The sequence below is a fragment of the Delphinus delphis genome, chromosome 6 (genome assembly GCF_949987515.2).
Source record: "Delphinus delphis chromosome 6, mDelDel1.2, whole genome shotgun sequence".
Classification (NCBI taxonomy): Eukaryota; Metazoa; Chordata; class Mammalia; order Artiodactyla; family Delphinidae; genus Delphinus; species Delphinus delphis.
In genome coordinates, this window is record NC_082688.1 from 42,838,280 (window position 1) to 42,863,749 (window position 25,470).

A 25,470-nucleotide genomic window follows, 5' to 3' on the forward strand; every position below is an offset into this window, starting at 1 on the left:
ATTTCCTACAAAACTTAATTGCACACCTGATGGTTAGCTACACTACCATAGCCTGATGATTAACTGCACTACTATAAAATGAAATGGACATACTTCCAGGTTTAAGATCTGGTTGTTGTTTAGTATATGATTCTGACCAAGTCCACAGCCAGCTAAACCATCCTTTATTATCCTCTGACTCTTGTGCTCCTTCTCTGAAAATCCTGTATCCAGCTTTCTTTACCTAAAATGAATAAATTTACAAATAAATGACAAGTTATCCTTTATTAGTAATCTAAAGAAACAGGATAATATTTCTAAAACTTATCTACTTTAGTGAATAAGTGTAAACAATAACATACTGACAATAAAACATAGTAGCCACAACATTGGCCAAACATCAGAATTTAGGATTACCAGGTACTTAGCACCACTGTCTTATAAGCAATGGTAATGGGGAGAAAAAAATTGGCTTTCACCTTCATATTAACTCTCAGTATTTGATAAGCCCAATTAGTTAGAAAGAATTTTTTCCCATAGAACCTGTCTGGTTTAAATACATGTAGCAAAACAGTGCATCAAATTTTCTTATAATAGAAATAAGCAAATTTGAACCCTTTTTAGGAAACAGTATATTACAGCACAATACCAGTAACATCACAACATCTATCAAATCTGTATAAATTCTAGATTTATTTTTACTAATTGAAAGACAATCTGGAATTACCTCAACTTCTGCCTGTTGTCTTGCTATAGTTATATTAAATACATCCAAAGTCTTTTCCAACTCCTAAAAATATAAATAAAGTGTGTTTACATAAATAACTTTATATAAATAATTTTCATATATTCTCTATCAAATTGCTATACTAAAGAAGAGATAGGAAGCAGAAAACAGGTCACCCATCAACATAATATTCCTGTTAAATTCTGAAAAGCAATGCTTGTATATACGTCAGCTTGGAAATTAGTAATGATGGAACAACTTTCTCAACAAAGAAATCATACATGTCATGCATGTAAGAGTTAAAATACTACAAGATACACAGGCACGTACTAGAAGATAACATACATGCACTGTTTTAAATGACTTTTATTTGGGCTTTAACTACAGTTAAGGGTAAACACATTAGTGTCACTTTCAACTAAAAATACAATTATACGTCCTTCATATTACATGCACATTTCGTACGTCATCATTAAGATATATCAAGTAGATCTAGATACACTTAAAACTTGTTTTTAAATTTTATACTTGTCCAAGTATTTCAGTATAGCTACTGAAATAAACTGAGATAAGCTCAATCTTTCATCATATCTATACATTATTTCCATGATTACTTTTGAGAGCTTCATGCTCAAACCACTTTTAGTCCCAAAGAGAAACAGTGATGACCAACCATTACCTTGGAAAACTTTACTCAGGGTTCTACAGTGCAGTAGACTTAGAGGGTTAAGGTTAAGATCCAAAACTAGGTAAGGAAATCTGTAACCACCAAAGCAGAAACCCAAGCATTCATAATAGCCTAGGTCTTCAGAAAGTCTTCTATTTCAAAAATAAAAATAAAACTCAATCTTAGGGAGTTTTTTGGAAATTGGCCTGGATTCATAATGATTCCATTACTTTGAGAGACTAACTCTTCTTAGACTCCCTAAGCTGTACTTCATCCATCGGTAAAACAGTCCCATCTAGAATATACCATAATGCTAAAAGATTAAGACTAATATTTAGAGAACTCAGGAGCCAGCTAATTAAACGTAAAGTTGCTGGTGAAGACCAGAAATGCCACAAGGATTAAGAGGGAAAAAAACACTGTTTAAGCAAAAAATTCAGAAAAGTTCATACAAGAGATGGGATGTAAGCAAAACTTGAGGAATGAGTGAAACTGAGATAGAGATGAAGAAAGGCAGATGGAATGCATGAGCAGACTTGGCTATAAGTATAAGCATATACATATAGAAGATAAGAAATTTATTTGATTAATGCACAGTTAGATGGTAACATAGGGAAAAATGGAGTGGTGACATAACATAAGGCTTTGAAACCAACACAGAGAAGACTGGAATCAATGGAGCAAATACTTTCTAGGCTTTTGAGGTTTGTAAATGTAATAATGTGAGGCTTCCAATTACTATTTGCATAAACCCAAATCTCTCCAGATTGAGGAGAATCTCAAATTCCAAATGCACACAGGAAAACATCACCAGGGTTTGTAACATCCAATAGAAGTTAAGGAGTATGAAAAAGTCTAGTAAGTAAAAGAGACAGAGAATGATCAGTACAAATTAGAACAGATAAGTAGGGAGTGTTAGTCACTAAAGACTGAGGAGTTAAGTAGTACAAAATATTTAACAAATTTTTTAAATGCTAACCTCCAAAGAGTTGAGAAGTTCACCAGACGGCTTCTTACTTGTTAGTTTTTTTTTATACAGTTCTTTATATTGCTTCATTTTTTGCCTATGTTCTCTTATATGCTTCCATGACCACATCCGTAAGTGGGGCCGAACATTTACTTCAAGAATACCACGTATAGCATAAACCCACCTAGTTAAAAAATAAAAACAAAAACCCTACGCTTAAAAGCACTCTCAAACCAACAGTATAAAATATAACTGATACTGCTTCTACTCTAACAGCATACATAATACAGAGACTATGAAAATGGTATATTATCTGGATACTTGCTTCTTCCCAGCCCTATTAGTAATTAACAATACACTATTTAGTCTTATCTCTTTCCTAAATGTAAATAATCAAAATCACTGAATTTTGTTACAATAAATATAGTTCTACAGAAAAACTATTAAAGTATTAATTGGCAACTAGCACTTCAGCCACTTGAATAGTAATTAAAATAGTCAACTGAAAGAGTAACTGCAACTTCTAGAATCTAGGAAAGAGCTTAATAACTGGAAAAATAAGACTTTTCAATTTTAAAAAGGGGTTGCACTTTATAGACTACCATAACCCTTTCAGGTTTATAATAGGTTTAATATGTCTGATACCGAAGTTGGAAAACTAAAAAAAGACATGGTTAGAAAACAAACTGGGATATGTTTCTTAATAATTCCAAAAGTACAGTAAATGAATGGAATGCTAGTATTTCCAGTTGTAAATTCATTATAAAGAATCCTTTAACTTAATTTTACTCATGTAATAAGCAAAAGCCACTACAAGTGTTTCAAGACAAATATTACATTATAGTTTCTATCAGCCCTTAAAGAGTATCTTAAAAAGTCAAGAAATTCACTTTTATACCATATTTTTTAAATCTTAAAAAACTTAGATTGAGCAATTCCTCTGGGTATCTACCTGAAGAAAATGAAAACACTAATTCAAAAAATATATGCACTCCCATGTTCACTGCAGCATTATTTACAAGAGCCAAGATATGGAAACAACCAAGTGCCCACTGATGGATGAATGGATCAAGAAAATGTATGTATATATTTATACACACAATGAAATGTTATTCAACCATAAAAGGAATAAAATCTTGCCATTTGTGACAACACGAATGGCTACTGAGGGCATTATGCTAACTGAAATAAGTCAGACAGACAAAGAGAAAGACAAATACTCTATGATCTCACTTATATATTGAATTTAAAAAAATGAGCTCATAGATCCCGAGAATACACTGGTGGTAGCCAGAGGCAGTGGGTCGGGGATGCTCAAAATGGGTGAAGGGGATCCAGAAAACTTCCAGTTATAAAATAAATAAGTCATGGGGATATAATGTACAGCATGGCAACTACAGTTAATAATACCATATGGCATATTTGAAAGTTGCTAAGAGAATAGATCTTATAAGTTCTTATAACAAAAAAAATAGTTTTGTTAACTATGCATGATATTGGATGTTAACTAGACTTACTGTGGTGATCATTTTGCAATATATACCATATCGAATCATTATGTCATACGCCTGAAACTAATATATGTCGATTATACTTCAATTTGAAAAAATTTAAGGCATATTACCATTCTTTGGCATGGTAGTGGAGAGGTACATCAGGTTTGAATTTCCTGTATGGTAGATTTTGCGTCATCATATCAACCGATTCAAGAAGTTCCATAAGACTGAAATACTGAAGAATGAAAAAAATTGAAGTTCTTAAATGTTTCAGATTTTTTGTTTAATTGTCAAAGATAAAAGTTAAATTATTGACTTTTTTAAGGAAATGTTATCATATATCATTATGAGTTTTTGAAAAACATTTAAAATCTTAGCTCTCCTTTTATCAAACTATAACTCACAATTTAAAATTTCATTTAAAAAAAATCACCTGTGGTTTATTAAGTTCAATTGTTATGTCATGTAACTCAATATCCAGGCTTATTTTGGGGACAGAAAAGTCAAAATCCAATCCGCGATTCATCTGAAGTTTGGCATTAGCAGATATGGGGCGAAATACTGGAAAATAACACAGATTTTTAAAAATTAAATTGAGTTTTTTTCAAGAGTCTCAAAGTGCTAAAGGAATCAAGTTGAAAATACTGATTTTCATTTCTTATATACCCTTTCTACAGCTCCCAGATTTCCATACTGCTATGATTTGATCATATGAACTGTCACTTAGTGTTGAAGAGTCTTTTATATTTTTCCTATCTATAATTCATATTGTCTTTTATGAGTACAATAAAAGCTAAGTGAACTTCTCAAAACAACAAAATAATCCTTACAAGCAGGAACACTCTCTAAAAGGCAAAACAGTCCAGTAAGACAATTTTAATAAAAGTATAGTTTTAAGGAATGAATATAATTAGAAATGCTAAGGGGAAAAATATTTTATTTAGCCACTGACTTTCATTATATAATTATAATTCCTGAATTTCGGGTCAGTGTCTCTGTATCCATCTGTCCCCCCTTTTAACTTGAAAAAAGAGAGGAGATAAGATGAGAGTTTATCCAAGATAACCTTCTTGGCTCAACTCATAATCTAAGATTTCTCTCAACCCTTTGTATTTAGTGCCAAAAAGAATAAGAATAATGCAGAGGGAGACCAGTAATAGCAGAATCTAGAAAGATATCAACCACTAAATTATAAGCTAATTTGTATACAAAGATAATATATTCCTCTTCTTTTAATCATCCCTCAGGCATAGCACTAAATTCAAAAATACTTTTTTTTTTTTTTTGCGATACGCGGGCCTCTCACTGTTGTGGCCTCTCCTGTTGCGGAGCACAGGCTCCGGACGCGCAGGCTCAGCGGCCATGGCTCACGGGCCCAGCTGCTCCGCGGCATGTGGGATCTTCCCAGACCGGGGCACGAACCCGTGTCCCATGCATCAGCAGGCGGACTCTCAACCACTGTGCCACCAGGGAAGCCCCCCAAAATACTTTTAATTTAAATAGAACAAGAAGGTATTCATCAATAGGGGACCAGTTAAATTCATTACTCTATACAACAGAATACTATACAGTTAAAAATGAGAAAAATTTATATGTACATAAATGGAAGGATATTGAAAGAGAAAGTTTAGAAAGTATATGTATAAAGCAATAATACCAGTATTTGAAAAGTAAAATTATTCCTCTCCTCCAGCTTTAACTCTTATTAAACAAGACTATACCACCCACTATACCCTCCTTGGTTACAATAATTTATCCATCCCTGGGCTTCACCCTCTCCTATCTCTCTCAGATTTTAGCTCCTGGCAACTCTAATTTCTGGATTATTTCAATATACAAATGATCGTTCCAATACCATAGCCTCTCAGTTCCTTGGACTCTTCTCCCCTCACCTCATCCACTAGACCTTATCATACCGATATCCTCAACCTCTCAATAAACTCAGCCTCAAGCATCCAACTCTCCTACCACCACCATCTCTCTCTCTAGTAATCCAATACCAAACCTAAAGTCTTAAGGGAACTACCATTCATTGATCCTCTATCTTTGTTCTGTCTTTCACTTCTGCTTCACGTCCTCAGCTCTCTCCCTACCCTGTTGACAGTTATTTCAGTCATTCCCTTACATTCACCCTTTAACTCCTTGGCCCTTCTCACTTTGTTAATACTTACTAGGCAAAATTCGAATTCTGAATAAAGCCACTCTATGTACTCCACACCTCTATTTACTCCACACCTCTATTTACTCCACACCTCTATTTACTCCACACCTCTATTTACTCCACATCAATACCTACGCAGCTGTATGTGGTTGGGAAAAAACAAAATCACACTGATTGGTCTCACGTTAATGTCATAAATCTCAAGTAGGTACTTAATGTTGTTGACTAATCACACAACATTCTTTTAGTCCAGGGATAGGCCAAACCTATACCACAGCCTGTTTTTGTATAGCAAGTGAGGTAGGAATGATTTTTTTTTTTTTTTTTTTTTTTTTACAGTATGTGGGTCTCTCACTGTTGCGGCCTCTCCCGTTGCAGAGCACAGGCTCCAGACGCGCAGGCTCAGCGGCCATGGCTCACAGGCCCAGCCGCTCCACAGCATGTGGGATCTTCCCAGACCGGGGCACGAACCCGCGTCCCCTGCATCGGCAGGTGGACTCTCAACCACTGCGCCACCAGGGAAGCCCAGGAAAGATTTTTATACTTTTAAAGGGTTGTTTAAAAGAAACAGAAAAATATGTGACAGAGACTATACATAACCTATAAAATGTAAAATGTTTGTTTACTACATGGCCCTTTGCAAAAAGAAAATTAGCCAAACCCTACTCTGGCCCAGTGGTTCTCAAACTGTAGTATTCATCAAAATCACTAGGATAGCTTGTTAAAAATAGATTGCTAAGCTTCACTCTCAGATGTTCTGATTCAGTATGTCTGGGATGGGCCCTGGAATTTATATTTCTAACATGTTTCCAAGTGATACTGATGTTGCTAGTCTAAACAGCACTTTGATAATACTGCTCTCATCAATTCATTCTCTCATTCCCCTACATGGCTATCTCATAGCCCCTCCTCATTCTGAAAATCTCTAATTCCTCAGATAGTTTAAAAAAAAAAAAAGAGTTCAGAAGAAAAAAACCCCATTAACTCCAATCACCATATTTACTTGTTCACCCAACACAAAGACTTCCTCCCTCCCTCCCTCCCTCCCTGCCTCCCTGCCTCCCTCCCTCCCTCCCTCCCTGCCTCCCTGCCTCCCTCCCTCCCTGCCTCCCTGCCTCCCTCCCTCCCCCTCCCTCCCTCCCTCCCTGGCTGTGTTGGGTCTTCGTAGCTGCATGCAGGCTTTAGTTGAAGCAAGCCAGCGGCTACTCTGCATTGCAATGCATGGGCTTCTTATTGTGGTAGCTTCTCTTGTTGCAGAGCACGGGCTCTAAGTGCACGGGCTCAGTAGTTGTGGCCTGTGGGCTCTAGAGTGCAGGCTCAGTAGTTGTGGCACGTGGGCTTAGTTGCTCTGTGGAATGTGGGATCCTCCCAGACCAGGGCTCAAACCTGTGTCCCCTGCATTGGCAGGCGGATTCCTAACCACTGTGCCACCAGGGAAGTCCCGGACTTCTCTCCTATAATTGAAATCTATCTTACAAACAAACTGACCATGCTCCTACCTGTGGCAAAGCACTCCATTTGTACACTAGATTCTACCCCCTTTCACCCATGTCAATACAGAAATAATCCCTTCTCTCTCTTATTTTTCATGTTCTATGGATCATTCCAATCTTAGCCTATAAACAAGATGCTATCTCTCCCATTAAATAAAAACACAAAAAACAAAACCAAAAAGGAGTCCTTCATTCATCCTTCCCCCTCCAGCAAGTGTGCCAGTTATCAACTGATTGCCCATAACCTCCAGATCACCCTTCCCTGCCTGCTCTAAAACCTAGATTTGGGTCCTCTAAATCGTTTTTCTTTACCAGCTAGCATAATGTTAATCTTTATCAGCAGAGGACACGGGAGAGATACTGCAGGAGCAAGGAGCTATGCCTCCTGGTTCTAATGTACTCATTCAGCAGACTCCTGCAGTGCCATGGTTCTGCAACATGCAGCTCCTAAAGAAAATGGCTTCTCCAGTGTCCAGGTCCTCCAGCACAACAGATTTCTTCAGCACCAGACTCCTGCAGTACATGGCCGCTTGCACCATCCAACAGCCAGCAAATTCTCTCAGTACGCTGCTAAGGCAGTTTTACAGTGGAGTGCCTTCTGGAGACAACTCTCCATGAGGCTCCCTAAAGGGTCTGTTTCCCTAAAGTTCCTGAATGAGAATTTACAGGTTTAACTGGCAGGGCACCACAGACTTTCCTGCCTCCTAGTGATCCATGGCCACACCCTTTCCAACAAGTTCTAGATCTCAGTGCTGAGGGAGGTAGACCCTCTTCTTTGGACACTCCACCTAAGTCCTAGGGTAAGGGCTGTTCCTTCTTTCTACTATTCTTATGTTCTTTAGAGTTCTCTTTACTTTTCACTAGCCAATCCCTTGTTACTCTAATCCCCTGTTATATTTAGTAATTCTTCATAAATACTTTCCCTGCTCAAATTAGTATGTGGTTTCTCTTCCTTCATCAGACTCTGACTGAAACAGCCAGAAATAACAGTAGGGTAAAGGAGAAATAAGTCAAATTTGAAGTGACAGATTTGAGAATCGTCAACACACATGACACAGAAAAGTGTTTTGCTTCTGCATATATATTATAAATATATTTAATTTTGTGGGAAAATTAACATGAAATATCACAGTGACATCAACAATATTCATTTAAAATTTATACTGATTACTTTAATTGTACATTTATTTTATGAAATGTACTTACCAAAATCATAACCTTCTGGAACAATACTTTCATCAACAATACCATTCCTCAGGCTGTCCTATTAAAAGACAAATTGATTTTATTTATATTCGTGTCAATATACCTTTATTCTACAAAATCCTATTATATGCAAAAGAAAAATGCCTAAAAGCAATTAAAAAAATAACTCAAACTTAGCAGAACTTAGCTAAGAAAATATTAAAATAGTTAGACACTATCTCATTAAACTACTATTATATAAGACTGCTCTAGAAATTTTTAGGATATGTGTGTTTATATATATGTGTACAAGCACATACACAAAATTTGACAGAATTCAACATCTATTTATGAAAAAAACTCTCAACAAAGTGGGTTCAGAGTTAACGTATCTCAACATAATGAAGGCCATAGATGGCAAGCCCACAGCTATCATCATACTCAAGGGTGAAAAGCTGAAAGCTTCTCTTCTAATATCGGCAACAAGACAAAAAGGCCCACTTTCACCACTTTTATTCAACACAATATTAGAAGTCCTAGCCAGAGAAATTAGGTAAGAAAAATAAAGGCATACAAATCGGAAAGGAAGAAGTAAAACTGTCACTATTTGCAGATGACATAATAATATAGATAGAAAACCCTAAAGATTCCACCAAAAACTGTTAAAACTAATACTAAATGAATTAAATAAAGTTGCAGGATATAAAAATCAATATATGGAAAACTGAGGTGTTTCTATATACTAATAACAAACTATGAGAAAGAGAAATTAAGAAAAAAATTCCATTTACAATTGCATCAAAATGTAACAATAAATTTCACCATGGTGAAAGACTTGTACCCTGAAAATGATAAGGCACTGAGGAAAGAAAATGAAAAGAACAATAACTGATGGAAAGACATTCCATGCTCATGGATTTGAATAATTATCATTGTTAAAATGTCCACATTACCAAAAGCAATCTACAGATTCAATGCAATCACCATCAAAATACCAAGTGCATTTTTCACAGAAGTAGAAAAAACAATACTAAAATTTGTATGGAACCACAAAGGAACCCAAATAGCCAAAGCAATCTTGAGAAAGAAGAACAAAGCTGGAGACATCATCCTCTCTGATTTCTAACTAAATTACAAAGCTTTAGTAATCAAAACAATATGGTACTGGCATAAAAACAGATACAGATCAACAGAATAGAACAGACAACCCAGAAATCCCATGCATATATGGTCAGTTAATTTATAACAAAGGAGCCAAGAATATACAATGGGGAAAGGACAGTCTCTTCAATAAATGGTGTTGGGAAAACTTGACAGCCATATGCGAAAGAATGAAATTGCACTACTACCTTACATGATAAATGAAAATAACTCAAAATGGATTAAAGACTTGAACATAAGACCTGAAACCATAAAAATCCCTAGAAGAAAACAGGTGGTAATTTCCTTGACATCTGTTTTGGTGACGATTTTTTGGACTGGACAACAAAAACAAAGGCAACAAAAGCAAAAATAAACAAATATGACTACACCAAATTAACGGCTTCTGCACAGCAAATCATCAATTACATGAAAAGGAAACCTTATGAATGAAAGAAAATATATGCAAATCATATACCTGATAAGGGGTTAATATCTGAAATATATAATGAACCCATATAACTCAAAAGCAAAAAAATAAACAATCCAATTAAAAAATGGGCAGAATACCTAAAAAGACATTTTTCAAAGAAGAAATACAGATGGCTAACAGGTACATTAAAAGATGCTCAACAACACTAATCATTAGAGAAATGCAAATCAAAACCACAAAGAGATACCACCTCATACTTGTTAGAATGGCTATTTTCAAAAAGACAAAAAATAACAAATGTTGGTGAGAATGTGAAGAAAAGAGAACCCTTCTGCTCTGGTGGTGGGATGCAAATTGGTGCAGACACCATGGAAAACAATAGCGGAGCCTCAAAAAATTAAAAATAGAACTACCATATGATCCAACAGTTCTGCTTCTGAGTATTTTCCTGAAGAAAACAAAAGCACTAACTTGAAAACATATCTGTACCATGTTCACTGCAGCATTATTTATAATAGCCAAGATATGGAAACAACCTAAATGTCCTTCAAAAGGTGAATGAAGAAAATGTTTTACACACACACAATGGAATATCACTCAGCCATAAAAAAGAATGAAATTGTGTCATTTGTGACAACACAAATGGACCATGAAATAGCTCAGAGAAAAACAAATACTGTATTATCTCACTTCATGTGCAATTTAGGAAAAAAAGACAAACTCATAGATACAGAGAACACACTGGTGGTTGCCACAGGTGGGGAGTGGGGATGGGCAAAATTGATGAAGGGAGTCAAAAGGTCCAAACTTCAGTTATAAAATAATTATTATGTCATGTGGATGTAATGTACAACAGGTGACTGTAGTTAATAATACTGTATTGCATATTTGAAAGTTGCTAAGAGTAAATCTTAAAAGTTCTCATCACAAGAAAAAAAAACTGTGTAACTGTGTATGGTGATGGATGTTAACTAGACTTACTATGGTGATCATTTTGCAATATATACAAATATCAAAACATTATGTTGTGTACATGTAACTAATAAATGCTGCATGTCAATTATACAAAAAAAGGCATGTATTTATATGTTTCTGTACAGACACATATATATTCACCTATTTCTGCTAATGGATTTTGCCTAAGGAAAAAAAGGACAACTGACTACAGTATGTTAGATAAATGACAATGAATAAAACCTTATGCAAAATATGATACCAACAAAAGTATATATGCATATATCAAAAAAATTTACTCACCAATGATTCATCATAATTACTAAGATAAAACATCTGAGACTTCACATTCCAATAGGCAAAAAGGTTATCCAATAGGATTAACTGAAAATAAATCAATTTTATTATAAGCCTCATTTTCATTGAAGATTCTTTAACATATGCTTTTTTCAGAATCTCAAATAATTGGTCATATAACAGTTAAGCAAGTAAACACAATTCACAAAAATCCTTATCTATATATTATCATTTGCCTTCCTAATTAAAAGTATCTTTTGTCAAGCCCATGGGTTGAAAAAACATATTTATTTTACCTTACGAAATAGTTTCTCAGTTTCATCATGTAAACATGGAATCCAGTATTGGTCAGTTGTCTGAAAAGGAAAATAAAAAGCAGTAAAAAACTGTCACTTGCATGTGAAATGGCAGAGTGATAAATAGAATCTATCATGCCCTAGACCAAGTTTCCATTAAAATGTCCTTGAAAACAACATTCAGGGGCTTCCCTGGTGGCGCAGTGGTTAAGAATCCGCCTGACAATGCAGGGGACACAGGTTCGAGCCCTGGTCCGGGAAGATCCCACATGCCGCAGAGCAACTAAGCCCACGCACCACAACTACTGAGCCTGTGCTCTAGAGCCCACCAGCCGCAACTACTGAGCCCGTGTGCCACAACTACTAAAGCCTGCGTGCCTAGAGCCCGTGCTCCACAATAAGAGAAGCCACCGCAGTGAGAAGCCCACACACCACAAAGAAGAGTAGCTCCCGCTTGCTGCAGCTAGAGAAAAAAAAACCCACAGGCAGCAACAAAGACCCAATGCAGCCAAAAATAAAATAAATAAATTTTAAAAAATAATAATAATAACGTTCAGTCAAAGAATATTAACTGAATATTCTGCATTCAAGGATCTCATTGCTTGGTGGAAAAGCAAACTTAGTAAACAAATTACAAACAGGTAAATGCCATTCTGGAGGTTAAATACACAGTACTCAGGGAGAACATGGTGGGAGCCTCAATCTCAGGGATGTGATGGCAAAAGTGATATCTAATCTAATAAGTGACTCATTAACAGAAATTATCAATTCTAAATTCAGTAGGGAATATGATTCACGGTAGGAAGATATTTGAATATATGACATGTTCAAAGAAGTGAAATAGCCCAATATGGCCCAAGAACATATTCAAAACAACGGAAAGAGGTAAAATTAGGTATCTTACCTGGGGACAGATTACAAAGGGATTATAAACTATTTTAAGACAAAACTATGGACTTTATTCTAAGAGCAATGAAAAGTCATGAGGGGAATAAACTGATATCCGAAGCTTATGTTAAAAAGACGGTTTTCATTTTTTTTCTAGAGAACTAAATGGACTAGAACAGTGTTGCTCAAAGTTTTCACACAATTAGGATCACCTGGAAGGCTTTTTAAACTAGATTGCTGGGTCCCAACCTGAGTTTCTAATTTAATATGTCTGGGCTGCGGGACAAGTTTCCAAGGACCTCCAAAACCAGTGGTGAAAACCACTGCTGACACAGTTACCAATCACCTTCACATTGCCAAATCCAATGGCTAATTCTCCACCCTTATTTTTCAGCGTTAGCAGTAGCATTTGACAGTTTACCTCACCCAACTTTATTGAATAACTTTTCATTTGACTTTTCTTTTTTCTCTTTCTGCTTGAGGTGGATCCAAGTTTTAAAAACAAATCATACACAAAAGCTTAATGAACATAACAAATAAAAGAATATAATGAAATACTATAGAGCAGTTGAACTGGATCAACTGAACTACACGTGGCAATAAATACACGTCACAAACAATGTGTAGAGAAAAAGGGAACTTACAGAAGAATCACATAACATATTTATGTAAACTTTTAAAAATCTACCAAATATTACACAGTTTTAATGGATATATTATATAAAGTTTACAAACTTAGGATGTTTATCTCTTGGGTGGGAGAGAAGAGTGGAGTGGAATACAAAAGGAATTTATACTTTATTCATAACAACTTATTCTTTAAAAGTATTTAAAACTTAATCTAAATGACAAATTCAACAATCATGCCTTCTGGATATGAGCAAATGTTTCATAATTCTCTATGTGCTCCTATACTTTTAAAATTTCTCAATTTGAAAAATCAGACAGGAAGAAAATATGCCACGATTATTAATAATAGTGATGATAAAATGATTTGTTTCTTTAGGCTTTTCATGACTTATCAAAGATTCTGAAATGAACATTACTTTTATTTTGTACTTATGCATTTAAAATTCAGAATAGATTTTTAAAGAAAATAAGTATCAAATATCATAATTGGCAAATAATAATAGTCTCTCACATTTGAAACTAAATTTGATTGTCAACCATTTTTTGAACTGTAAAACTACCTACCCTTAGTTCCAATCCAGTCTATGCATTTCCTGTACCACTTCTATATAGATACCTACTCCTGATTCTGGCATATATTAACAGTAATTACTAATTTAATTAACTATACTGCAAAATTAAATATGGTTGAACTTCTTTTTAAACAAAGTACCTGCATGCTGAGATTTTGAAGGGAAATACCAAATGACAGTGGGTTGTCTCGGTTTGTGACCTAAAGAGGAAAACAGAGTAAATTTTACTCAGATTTTTAGTAGTTGTATAAAATTCATATTATAGAAGAACTTCACTTTCTGGGAAGTATGCTATTTTGAACATTCAGAAACATATTCCTACTTTCCGGAATAATTTTTATTCCTATATTTTTCCTAATACTAATTAAAATATTAAGTATCAATGTATTAGTGTAGTACAACAATACATCTGCATAATGTTTTTCAGTCTGCAAAAAAAGAAGTTTATAAAAAAAGTGATTGACCCTCACAATAGAACTATGAGAAGCCAATGATTATGTGTTTGAGAGAATACATGATCTATTTGACATCAAACAATTAGTTAAGTCTAGCTCTAATGATTCCTAGACCATTGCTCTTTCCAGGAAGAAAACACAGTATAATTTAAAGTATTTTAAAAATATATAACTGCTAAATTCATAACTCCCATTTATCAAAGGTGGTTATAATATAAGCAAGGCATTTACCTTCATTATCTGATGTTTGAACATTTTAGGAAAGTGTAATCAAGGCACTAAGGACTGCAAATTACAACTATAATTATAAAAAATAAAGATAATGTCATCTTCAGCTCTATATCCCTCCACTTCCCAGCATCTCATAAGTTGACCACTACAGAGCAGGTGTCAACAAACAGTAAAATAAATATAAACCATTATCACCTATTAAAATACTTACATCATCTTCATAGCGAATATGGATGTTGGAAATTTTCACTTGAAGATTTTTTATGATCTGAGTAATTAATTTTTCTGTAAAAGTGTCCTGTTTCTCCACCCGATGTTTTTCTACAATTGCAAATATCCATTTTTGATTTGAATGAAAAATACACTCTATGTGTATACACTTATTGAGGTAACATAACTGTTACCTGTTAAAGAAATATATCTGTATTTGTAAACAGAACACCAAAAGCCTGCTTTCCAGAAGCCTTACATACCAAAAGGCTTTCACAGGTGACTAAATGCACACAGTTTTCAAAAGCCACTTTCTTATCCAATCAAACTAAAGCCAAATATGTAGAATTTACTGTCATCAAATTTAATAATTTCTGTTAGCTATACCTGAGTATATAAGGACATAGAAAACAATAAAGATTATTAGGTAAGAATTATGATAGGCTTATATTAGAAGAGCCAGAAACAGTAGCAAAGAATGAATCTCTGCTAAAATTTATGCTATCATCATAAGTTGTCTGTGGTTAGAAGTAAAAAATAGCTGAATATGCTCCTTCCCCAATGAATACAAAATAGGAAGATATAAGATCCTTTCCCTCTCTCCTTTTAAGCAAGGATGAAGGAAGTTCATCATTTGTTTCATTTTCCAAAATGAGATAAACTATCTCTTCAATACTTTCCAGGGAAATATAAAGAATTGAGGTTCGTAATTTCTTTTTTAATATGCCTGTGATAATCACTAATTACTAACGTTTTTGCCCCCACTTGAAAATGCCAATGAAGGTGATCTCCTTTCCCATTTCTAGTTCTATTTCACCTGTATCTACATATTGTCTATCTTTTCCTCTAATGACCTACTACTCCCTAATTCAGCTGACCCAGAAGGTCTCAGATAAAAAGTTGATGAAGATATCATATGTACATCAAAGACAAGTGTGAGTGAACAAGAGATAAGTGAATATATTTGAATATATTGAAAAGGACTTTAGAATTAAAAAGTGGAAAGTAGAATATAAACTCTTCGAAGACAGAACATTTTATTTTAAATGCTGAATGAATCCCACCACTACCTAATAAAATCCTCTGCTCTATAAATTTATTCAGTCATTCAATTAAATGCTAAATCTTTCTTTCCCTACCCACTAGTTTCTTTCTGACTTCCTTATCTGGCTCTGATTCCATAATAAATTATTTCACCAACACTTTAAACTCTGAGCTCTCTTTTTTCTCCTTTTCCTCTGTCAGTAAAGCTCCAACCCTGCATAAAACCAGCAGTCTACTTTTTATATAAACGTGTATGCCTTGCCAGGTGAGTACTGGAGGAGAAAAATTACAACAGAACAGACTGCAGCTACTGCGAGTTAATCATTACCAACTTCAACTCACCAGCAACCTTACTACATTTCTCCAGTCAACTTGTTCACACTCTCCAGGATAACTATTACAAAATTCTTTTTGATACTCTTCAAAGGTCCAACAACCCTTCCACTGCTCTCTTTACTCTTAGCAAATGACCTTACAACTATGGAAAAAATAGAAGCTTATTTTCTGCAATCATCACTCAATCAAGACAGCTTTTTTTTAAGGTGACCAATGACCTCCATGTCATAAATAAAACAATTATTTCTTAATCCTCAATTTACCTGATATCTCAGCAGGATCTGACATATTCTTTGCTTCCTAAAACACTCTTTTCCCATGGAGATATAATCTCCAAATTTCTTTCTCCTTATCTAACCACTCTTTCTTGATCTGTCTTTTTTTTTTTTTTTTGGCTGTTTTCCTCCTCTATACAATCCTTAAATGTTGGATTTCCTTACGGCAGGCTCAGTCCTAGAAATGTTTCTCTTCTCATTCTGTACTGTTGCTGCAGGGAATCTCATTCACACCTTATAGCCTGAACTATCATCCTAATGCTGACAACTCTCAAAAGTATACTGGATAAAGTCAGAAATGAGATATAATCACAGAGAAGTTGGTACATTCAGTAAACTACAAAGGTCAGTATGGCTGGAACAAAGAACAGAGAAGATATGAAAGGGATGGGGCCAGTAATGAGGCTGGAAAGGTAGACAGGATTCAAATCATAAGAGCTTTTATGTATCCTGTTGAAGAGTTCAAACTTCTACCTGATAACAGTAAGGTATAACTGATGTAATTTAAGCATGGTTATTTATATTTTAGATTTAAGTATAAATAAGAGGGACTTCTGATTAAACATGAGTTGCATCTATTTTTCTATTCCTCAGTAAAAGTAAAGGCAAAAGTAAAGGGGGAAAATGGATAAATCTCCAAGACCAAAAGAAAAAGAGTGTAGAAGAAAGAATGAATAAGAGAGAACCTCAAAAATTTAGAAGCTGGAAAGTAGACAACATGACAGAGGAAGAAATCTGATCCTAAATGCCCATAAATGAAGATGCCAATTGGATTTGGCAGGAGTTCTTGCATATGACACCAAAGGCACAGAAACAAAAGAAAAAGTAGACAAATTGGACTTCATGAAAATTTAAAAATCTTGTACATCATAGGACGCTATCAACAGAGTAAAGAGGCTACCCAGAGAATGGAAGGTAACTTGCAAATCATATATCTAATAATGGATTAACATCCAATTATATAAAGAACTCCTACTATTCAACAATAACAACCAAAAAAACAATTAAATGATAGGCAAAAGACTTGAACAGACATTTCTCCAAAGATAACATACAAATGGTCAATAAGCACATGAAAAGATGCTAAAATACTAATTTTTACAGAAATGCAAATCAAAACTACACGAGATACCACTTCATCCCATTAGGACCCTATTATCAAAAATATAGAAAACAACAAATGTTGGTGAGGATGTGAAGGAAATGGAACCCCGGTGCACTGCTTGTGGGATTGTAAAACGGTACAAGTCCCTGTAGAAAACATTATGGCATTTCCTCAAAAAATTAAAAATAAGAGTAGAATTACCATATGATCCAACAATTCCACATCTGGGTCTATACCCAAAAGAATTAAAAGCAGTGTCTCAAAGGGATATTTGTACACCCATGTTCAGAGCAGCATTATTCACAATGGCTGAAGCACAGAAGCAACCCGAGTGTCCACTGATGGATGAATGGATAAGCAAAATGTGGTATATACATAAAACGGAATATTATTCAGCCTTAAAAAGGGAATTCCAACATATGCTACAACATGGATGAACCTTGAAGACATAATGCTAAGTGAAATGAACCACTTGAAAAAACATGAATACTACATGATTCCACTTACATGAGTACTGAGAATAGTCAAAATCATAGAGACAAAAAGTAGAATTGTGGTTGCCAGCGTCTGGGGATAAGGGGGGAAGAATGGGTGGGTTATTGTTTATTGGGTGTAAAGTTTCAATTTTACAAGATGAAAGAGATATGAAGAGATATGGTGGTGATGGTTGCAATACAATAAATGTACTTAATACCACTGAACTGTACACTTAAAAGTAGTTAAGATGGTAAATTTTGTTATATGTATGCCACAAAAAAAATTTTTTTTTTAAAAGAGGATGGGGGTAGGAATGAATGACAACAGAGAGAAAAACATAATTACAAGAAGTGTTGCCAGGAAATGTGTTAGATCTCCTTTAATGTTCTTTTACCTGTTTGTCAGCAGGTAAACTGTTTATTATTGCATTTTTTAATTTAAAAAAATAAATGCATGGCAAGGGTATTTTGATCAGTACACATATATTTCTTTTAAGATGCTTAGCTATCAAATGAAGGACAGAGGAGCATAAGGTAAGCAGATGACAAGGTTAGGAAAATGACTTTATGTTTAAAGATAAGGGAGGCAACATTATATTTATATGCCAAAGAGAAAGATTCACTAGAAAGAGAAGTTAAGAGTCAGAGTATAGAGCGTAGGTGTTGATGGTGACACCATTGCTATCACTAGCATAAATGGAAAGGGATTAGATTTCTGCGGGACATCTCTGTCACTGACAAAAGAAGTGGATTGAAGTAATGGACCATTTTGGTCTAGGCTGAATAGGAATGGATGTGAGCCAGAGGGTAAACAGATTTGGGAAAATATATCAAGAGACTAAGTAACTCCAAAAGGTGAAGAATTGATACAAGTGGAATAAGAAAGAGAAGACAAGAAAGGTAAGAAAATATACTTGATGAAATTAATTACTATAGTTAAAATCTAACCTTACTCTTATAAGCTAGGGATATTATTTGCACTAAGGTAAATTTCTATAAGGTAAAATTTCTGTAAACATGATAAAACATAGAAACCACATTAAAATTCCTCATGTAATAAGATTCTGTCATATTTTTAAAGTAATCTCAGTGCTTCCAGAAGAAAATAATACTCAAATGTGATAAATATTTAGGTCTTTTCCGCTTTTCTTATTACCATTCTTATTTGTTTTTACCTTGATCAGCTACTTTTCGTTTTGCTTCTTCTATCCTTTTCAGTTCCTGTTGCTTTGCTTCAAAGAGTTGTTTTTCTTCTTTTAAAGGATCATATTTTATTCCTACAGGAAGTATAAAAAAGGAAGAATCTTAATTACCTTAAATTAACTCATTCCAAAAAATATCCTAGAAAATAATCACTAACTCACAGTCTGCAAAAATTAGAGTAAAAACCAATTTATGTTGTATTATCAAATACCAAATTTAAATATTAAAAAAACTCCAAAAATTCACCAGAATTATTTGAACAAACATAATTATCAAATATAAAGATTTTTCCATGCACAAAAAAGAGTAACTGAAATGATGTTTAAAATTTGACTTACTAGAAGAAGGCACTATGAGTAAATAAATGTCTTCCAATAGAGCTTCAACTGGTTGGGTATAAAGGTTTTTCCATGGAATTAGAAGATTAAGATTACCTATATGAAAAAAAAAGACAAAAAATATTATTCTTTCAACCTAGATTTACTATCAGCTTATTTTCTGTCAGGCATTAAAAGAGATAACAAAGTAGCCTTTGACCTTATGAGCTCATTAACTTTGCAGAAAGCTATTTTACAACCATAAACAAAAAGCCTTTACAGTGATGATTTGAAATTATTTGTACTAGTACTGTTGGAAAATCTACTAAGCCATATTCTAAATATTTACAAATTTCTATTTCTGGTGATATGTACCACAAACATACCAATATTATTCTTCCATTAATCAACAACCCTTGATATTATAATAATGATTTTCCCCAATTCTTACTCAAAACCTCTAAGAAATATCTTTCTCATACTTTAAAAAGGTAGGTTACATTCTTTATATGTGTATTTTTTATATATAGATTTTACATATATATTACATGATATATATATAGTATATACATAAGTATGATTATCATAAGTGTATGTACTAACAAATTTCTATGGTAATAATCAAGGATCCTAGGCAATATTAGAAAATCGTTCCAACTAATGAAAATATTTTACAACCCAATAGCAAAGTATTTTAAAAAGCATTAGATTTCTTGAACTAAAAAATACTATGTAAGGGGCTGATTATACTATTAATTCTAGTTTTATGTATTTACAAAATTTCTATAATAGTTTTTTTCAATATTTTAAAATTTTTTTACAAAGTATGAATCTCTAGATTTAGAAATAGTTGTCATGACTGGGGAAGGGAAAGACTTCTTAAATACACCAGTGTTGCATTAACTGGTTAGTAATACATACCTAGACATGTCACATTACATAACCCCCAAAATCCATGTTTTAAAAAACCCCAAATTGAGAAAAAGATTTCTTCATACTAAGTCAATTCAGAAAAAAACAAAGTACCTGATTTCTAAAAGAGGAATAACTTTCTAAGTTTTAAAATCAGAGAGGACAGTGACCATTTCAAATTTCCATACTATCCAAAATATAACCAAAATGAAGTGAGCAAATTGGGAAAGATAATTGTGACGAATTTGACAGTTTACTTATAAATGTATCAAGCAGACTGCTTACACACATATACACACATACATTAATAATCCAAAAAAGTAAGTGAATAAAAGGACATAGAACAGTGCCACAATAGCATTAAGTATGCAAAGAAACACATATAAAACTAACAATGTACCATTTTTACCATTAAGTTTTTTTTTTCTTTTTAAAGCCAAACTGTTTTTTCCTCTCCTTATGAAGTGCAGGCTTCTTATAGAAAATTTAGAAAATTCAGAAAAATATAAACGAAGGTAATTTCAAAAATCTTCCACATGAAAACAATTACTTTGAAAATACATGAGTATTTATATTTGATATGTATGAAATTCTGCATGCTTAATGAGGAAAACTTTGAAAGATCAGTAAGATTAACAACCCCCATTAATGGCAAGGGGGTTGACAATATGTTCTTATAAAACTGGCTGTACTACTGTACCACTCACTTGGAAATGTGTACTTCTTTCCTTCAACAAATTGTGTTCCTACTATATGCCAAGTATTGTGCTAAGTGAGGATACAATAAAATTAAAATAAAATTTTAAAATTAAATCCACTTCTGAAAAAACTTACTGTTTAGAAGAAAAAATAAATAATGATATAAAAGAATGTCAGGTTCTATGATAGAGATATGCAAACGACACCTTAAATGATTCTCAAGATTATCTTATGTATTAGGTATTAGCGCAGTGTACCTTCTACCACCTTATATTAACACTGAAAATTACCTTATCATTTTTAAACATGGTCAAAAAAGAAAAGAAAGGAAAGAAGGTAGGTTCTAAATGAAAGCAGGTCGATTTACTGCCCTTATATATTTTTTTTTAATTTTTCTTGAATTGATGTTAAATTTATATACACTGATTTACAATGAATATAGTTATAAAATTCAATGACTTTTAGAATATTTTCAAAAGGTATGTGAAAATGTTTACTGTAATATTTTTGTACCAATAGAAATATAAGATTACATTGTCCAAATATGCATTCAATGGGTTATTATACTACCTTAAGAAATAAGGGAGGTCAAATTAACATGGATTATGAGCAATCTTTATTAAATATTAACCTAAAAATAGAATATAAAATGATACATATACCATGATTATAGGAAGTCAAAATGTTCACATGTAAACAATCATTTAAAAATCTGCAAAAGTAAATATAGTAGGCGGAAATAAATATATTAGGTGGGTGACATTTTTCCCGTCTTATCTATACTAAATAGTCTTTAAATTGTCGGGGTGGGAGAAAGGAGGGAAACAGAATTTGAGTCTCAGCAATGTAAATGTAAATGATAAAAACTTTCTTTGGCATACAGTCTAATAACAACTATAAGAGCACAAAATTGTGGAGACATTCATCATGTAATTTATATAAGCTTTCAGAACACCTTGTTCCCCAAGTGACACTAAAACACTGCAATAACATTATATAAATTCTACTACACAAATTATCTGTATAAAAAACTTCCAAGTCACAAATAATAACACTATCATCTTGCACAATACTTAAACCAATAAAGTTTAAACAATAAAGTTAAATAAACCAAAATAATTTAAGAAACCAAACATACATGTCTTTATTAAACATGTTAAAACATCATATTTGAATCAATTATTTCTGTTCAACCAGTACACTTAATATGTAAACTACAAAAACTGGAAAAGTAATACAAAACAAGAAAGATAGCACAGTGTTTCCTAGAAAACTAGAAAACTTCCAGAGCGGAAATTAGGTTTTTGATTGGTTCCTAGCCATACTACCTGGATGATCCAGACCCTACTCCTTATACCACATATCCATGGCCAATCGGAATACAGCAAGGATAACTAGTCAGAAACCTAAGAAACTGAGACAATCATGCTATTAGATTTAATGCTTTGATCTCAACTCATTTTAACACTTAACAATATGCATAATTTCACCAGTATTAAACAAGGGATTCATGGACAGCATTTTTAAGTTACACAACGAAGCTCTACATAGATGAAAACACATAATGCTTTTAATTTATTCTCAGAAACATTATAAATATCACATTATAGAGATATTAGACATATTATTCTGGTTGCATGTCCGACAAGAAGGACATTCAAATACTAAGGATAGCTTACCTATATGGCCAACTTTAATTTTAAACGGTACATCCAGTTGACTCTACAAAAAATACACATATGTAAAATATTAGTACATATACAGTTCAACAAAACAGATGACTATTTGTTTCTTCCCAAAATTACTTAAGGGATTTAAGTTAACTTACACCTTCTCTTTACCCTCAACAGTTATTTAAATTTATAAATACATAATTGCAATATTATCTTCAAATCCATAAAATTCAGAGACTGATCACCTTAAAATAACTACAAAAAAGTTCTACAGCAATACTGACCCCTAAGTTACCCATACCAGAATCACTACAGCTTTTACACTGCTTGAAAAAAGGAAAAAGAAAGTGGAAAATTCCACTGTCAGTTTGTATTTGTAAGGAGATTAAACTCCACTTTGCAAAAAACATCCTCAAATAAATTTCTCCCCATTCAATTGGGAAAGGACAACCTTTTCAATAAATGGTGCTGGGAAAGCTGGATATCCACTTGCAAAAGAATGCAGTTGGACCCTTATCTTATGCCATATACAAAAATTAACTCAGAATGAACCAAATACCTAACATAAGAACTAGAACTATAAAACCTTAGAAGAAAACAAAAGGTAAAATCTTCTGGACACTGGATTGGGCAATGATTTCTTGGATATCACATGAAAGGCACAGGCAACAACAACAATTAAATGATAAAGTCAATTTCATCAAAATTAAATTTTTTTGCATAAAAAATTGTACATAACACTGTTAACAGAGGCATAAGACAACCCACAAAATGGGAGAAAGTATTTGCAAATCATATCTTCTGATAAGGGGAAATAACCAAAATATATAAAGAACCGAAACTAAACCAAAAAAAAAAAAAAACTTGATTAAAAAATTAGCAATGCGGGCTTCCCTGGTGGTGCAGAGGTTGAGAGTCTGCCTGCCGATGCGGGGCACGCGGGTTCGTGTCCTGGTCCGGGAGGATCCCACATGCCGCGTAGCGGCTGGGCCCGTGAGCCATGGCCGCTGAGCCTGCGCGTCCGGAGCCTGTGCTCCGCAACGGGAGAGCCCGCAACAGTGAGAGGCCCACGCACCGCAAAAAAAAAAAAAAAAAAAAAATTAGCAATGCTTTTCAGTAGACATTTCTCCAAAGAACATATAAAAATGGCCAATAAGCACATGAAAAGATGCTCAGCCTCAACAGTCATTAGAGAAGTGCAAAGGAAAACCAAAACGATATACCACTTCATTCCCACTGGGATGGCTGTTATCAAAAACCAGAAAATAAATGTTGTCAAGGATGTGGAGAAATTAGAACCCTCATGCATTGCTGGTGGGAATTTAGGCATACCTCAATTTATTGTACTTTGCTTTGTTGCGCTTCCCAGATACTGTGGGGGTTTTTTTTGTTTGTTTGTTTGTTTTTAACCAATTGAAGGTTTGTGGCAATTCTGTGTTAAGCAACTCTATCAGCGCCACTTTCCCAATAGCGTTATTTATTAATTGAGGTACGTAAACTTGTTTTTGAGAATACAGTATGAGTAAATATAATTTTTATATGCACTGGGAAAAATTCATGTGGCTTGCTTTATTGCAATAGTATTCACTTTATTGCAGTGGACTGGAAATGAACCTGCAAAATCTCCAAGGTACGCCTGTGTAAAATGGTTCAACTGCTATGGAAAGCAGTGTGGCAGTTCCTGAAAAGGCTAAACATAAAATAACCAAATAATCCAGCAATTTCACTCCTAGGTATTTACACACAGAAACTGAAGGTAAGAACTTGAACGGACATGTATGCTAATGTTCATTGTAGCATTATTCACAAGAGACAAAAGGCAGAAACAACCCAAGTGTCCATCCACAGATAAATGGACAAAATGTGGCATATATACATACATTTTTCAGCCAGATAAAGGAGTGATTTTCTGATAAATGCTACAACATGGATGAACCTTGAAGGAATTATGCTAAGTAAACTAGACACAAAATGACAAACATAGCATTATTCTATTTATATGAGGTACCTGGAATAGGCAAATTAAGACAGACAAAAGTAGAAGTTAGCAAGGTATATGGAGAGAGCGAATGGGGAGTTAGGTATTTCTTACTGGTTACAGGGTTCCCCTTGGAGTATCAAAAATGTTTTAGAAATACATACTGATGACAGTTGTACAACACTGTAATTCACGCCACTGTATTCTACAGTAAAAAATGATTAAAATGGTATTAGGGAAAAAAAAACCTGAAGATGATTGGAGAGGTAAATTAACAATCTAAAATGAAACCATATAGGAAGAGATAAATTTTAGAAGTATTTTTAATGGGGAAAATTACACTGTCAGTTTGTACTTTTATGGAGATTAAAAGTCCATTTTGCAAAATTCACATTTTACAAAAATTACTTTTTAAAATTTTTCTCAAACTTAAATAATTTAAGATGTTAAAGTAAATCAGGAAGAAGTCTATGCAGCTAACTGCACTAATACAACAATTTTTATAGTCAAAACCTACCAGGGCATTTTCTTTAATTTCAAGATTCTTCAGGGCTACAGCTCCTAAAAAGAAAAATTATTAAAAAATAAAATTGAAATTTTCAAATAACTTTTATTTTAACAAGCTAGGTAAACGTCATTCCTAAATGTCATATTAAGGAAAATAATCATAA

The 25,470-nt window shown here is 33.7% G+C and overlaps 1 protein-coding gene across 5 annotated transcripts in view; it reads right to left on the minus strand.

Moving 5' to 3' along the window:
* VPS13A (vacuolar protein sorting 13 homolog A) overlaps positions 1-25,470 on the minus strand; it is a 241,445-nt gene that overhangs the window by 190,888 nt on the left and 25,087 nt on the right. For all 5 annotated transcript variants that reach the window (XM_060014602.1, XM_060014599.1, XM_060014598.1 and 2 more), the window contains exons 2-15: positions 25,317-25,360; positions 22,828-22,870; positions 19,559-19,654; positions 19,193-19,294; positions 14,783-14,892; positions 14,026-14,085; positions 11,796-11,855; positions 11,506-11,586; positions 8,697-8,754; positions 4,270-4,397; positions 3,965-4,071; positions 2,353-2,524; positions 707-769; positions 94-223 (exon numbers count right to left, since the gene is read on the minus strand). In XM_060014602.1, the coding sequence (XP_059870585.1) occupies positions 94-223; positions 707-769; positions 2,353-2,524; positions 3,965-4,071; positions 4,270-4,397; positions 8,697-8,754; positions 11,506-11,586; positions 11,796-11,855; positions 14,026-14,031 (805 nt within the window). In that variant the 5' untranslated portion in view covers positions 14,032-14,085; positions 14,783-14,892; positions 19,193-19,294; ... (1 more) ...; positions 22,828-22,870; positions 25,317-25,360. The remainder of the gene's footprint in view (positions 1-93; positions 224-706; positions 770-2,352; positions 2,525-3,964; positions 4,072-4,269; positions 4,398-8,696; positions 8,755-11,505; positions 11,587-11,795; positions 11,856-14,025; positions 14,086-14,782; positions 14,893-19,192; positions 19,295-19,558; positions 19,655-22,827; positions 22,871-25,316; positions 25,361-25,470) is intronic.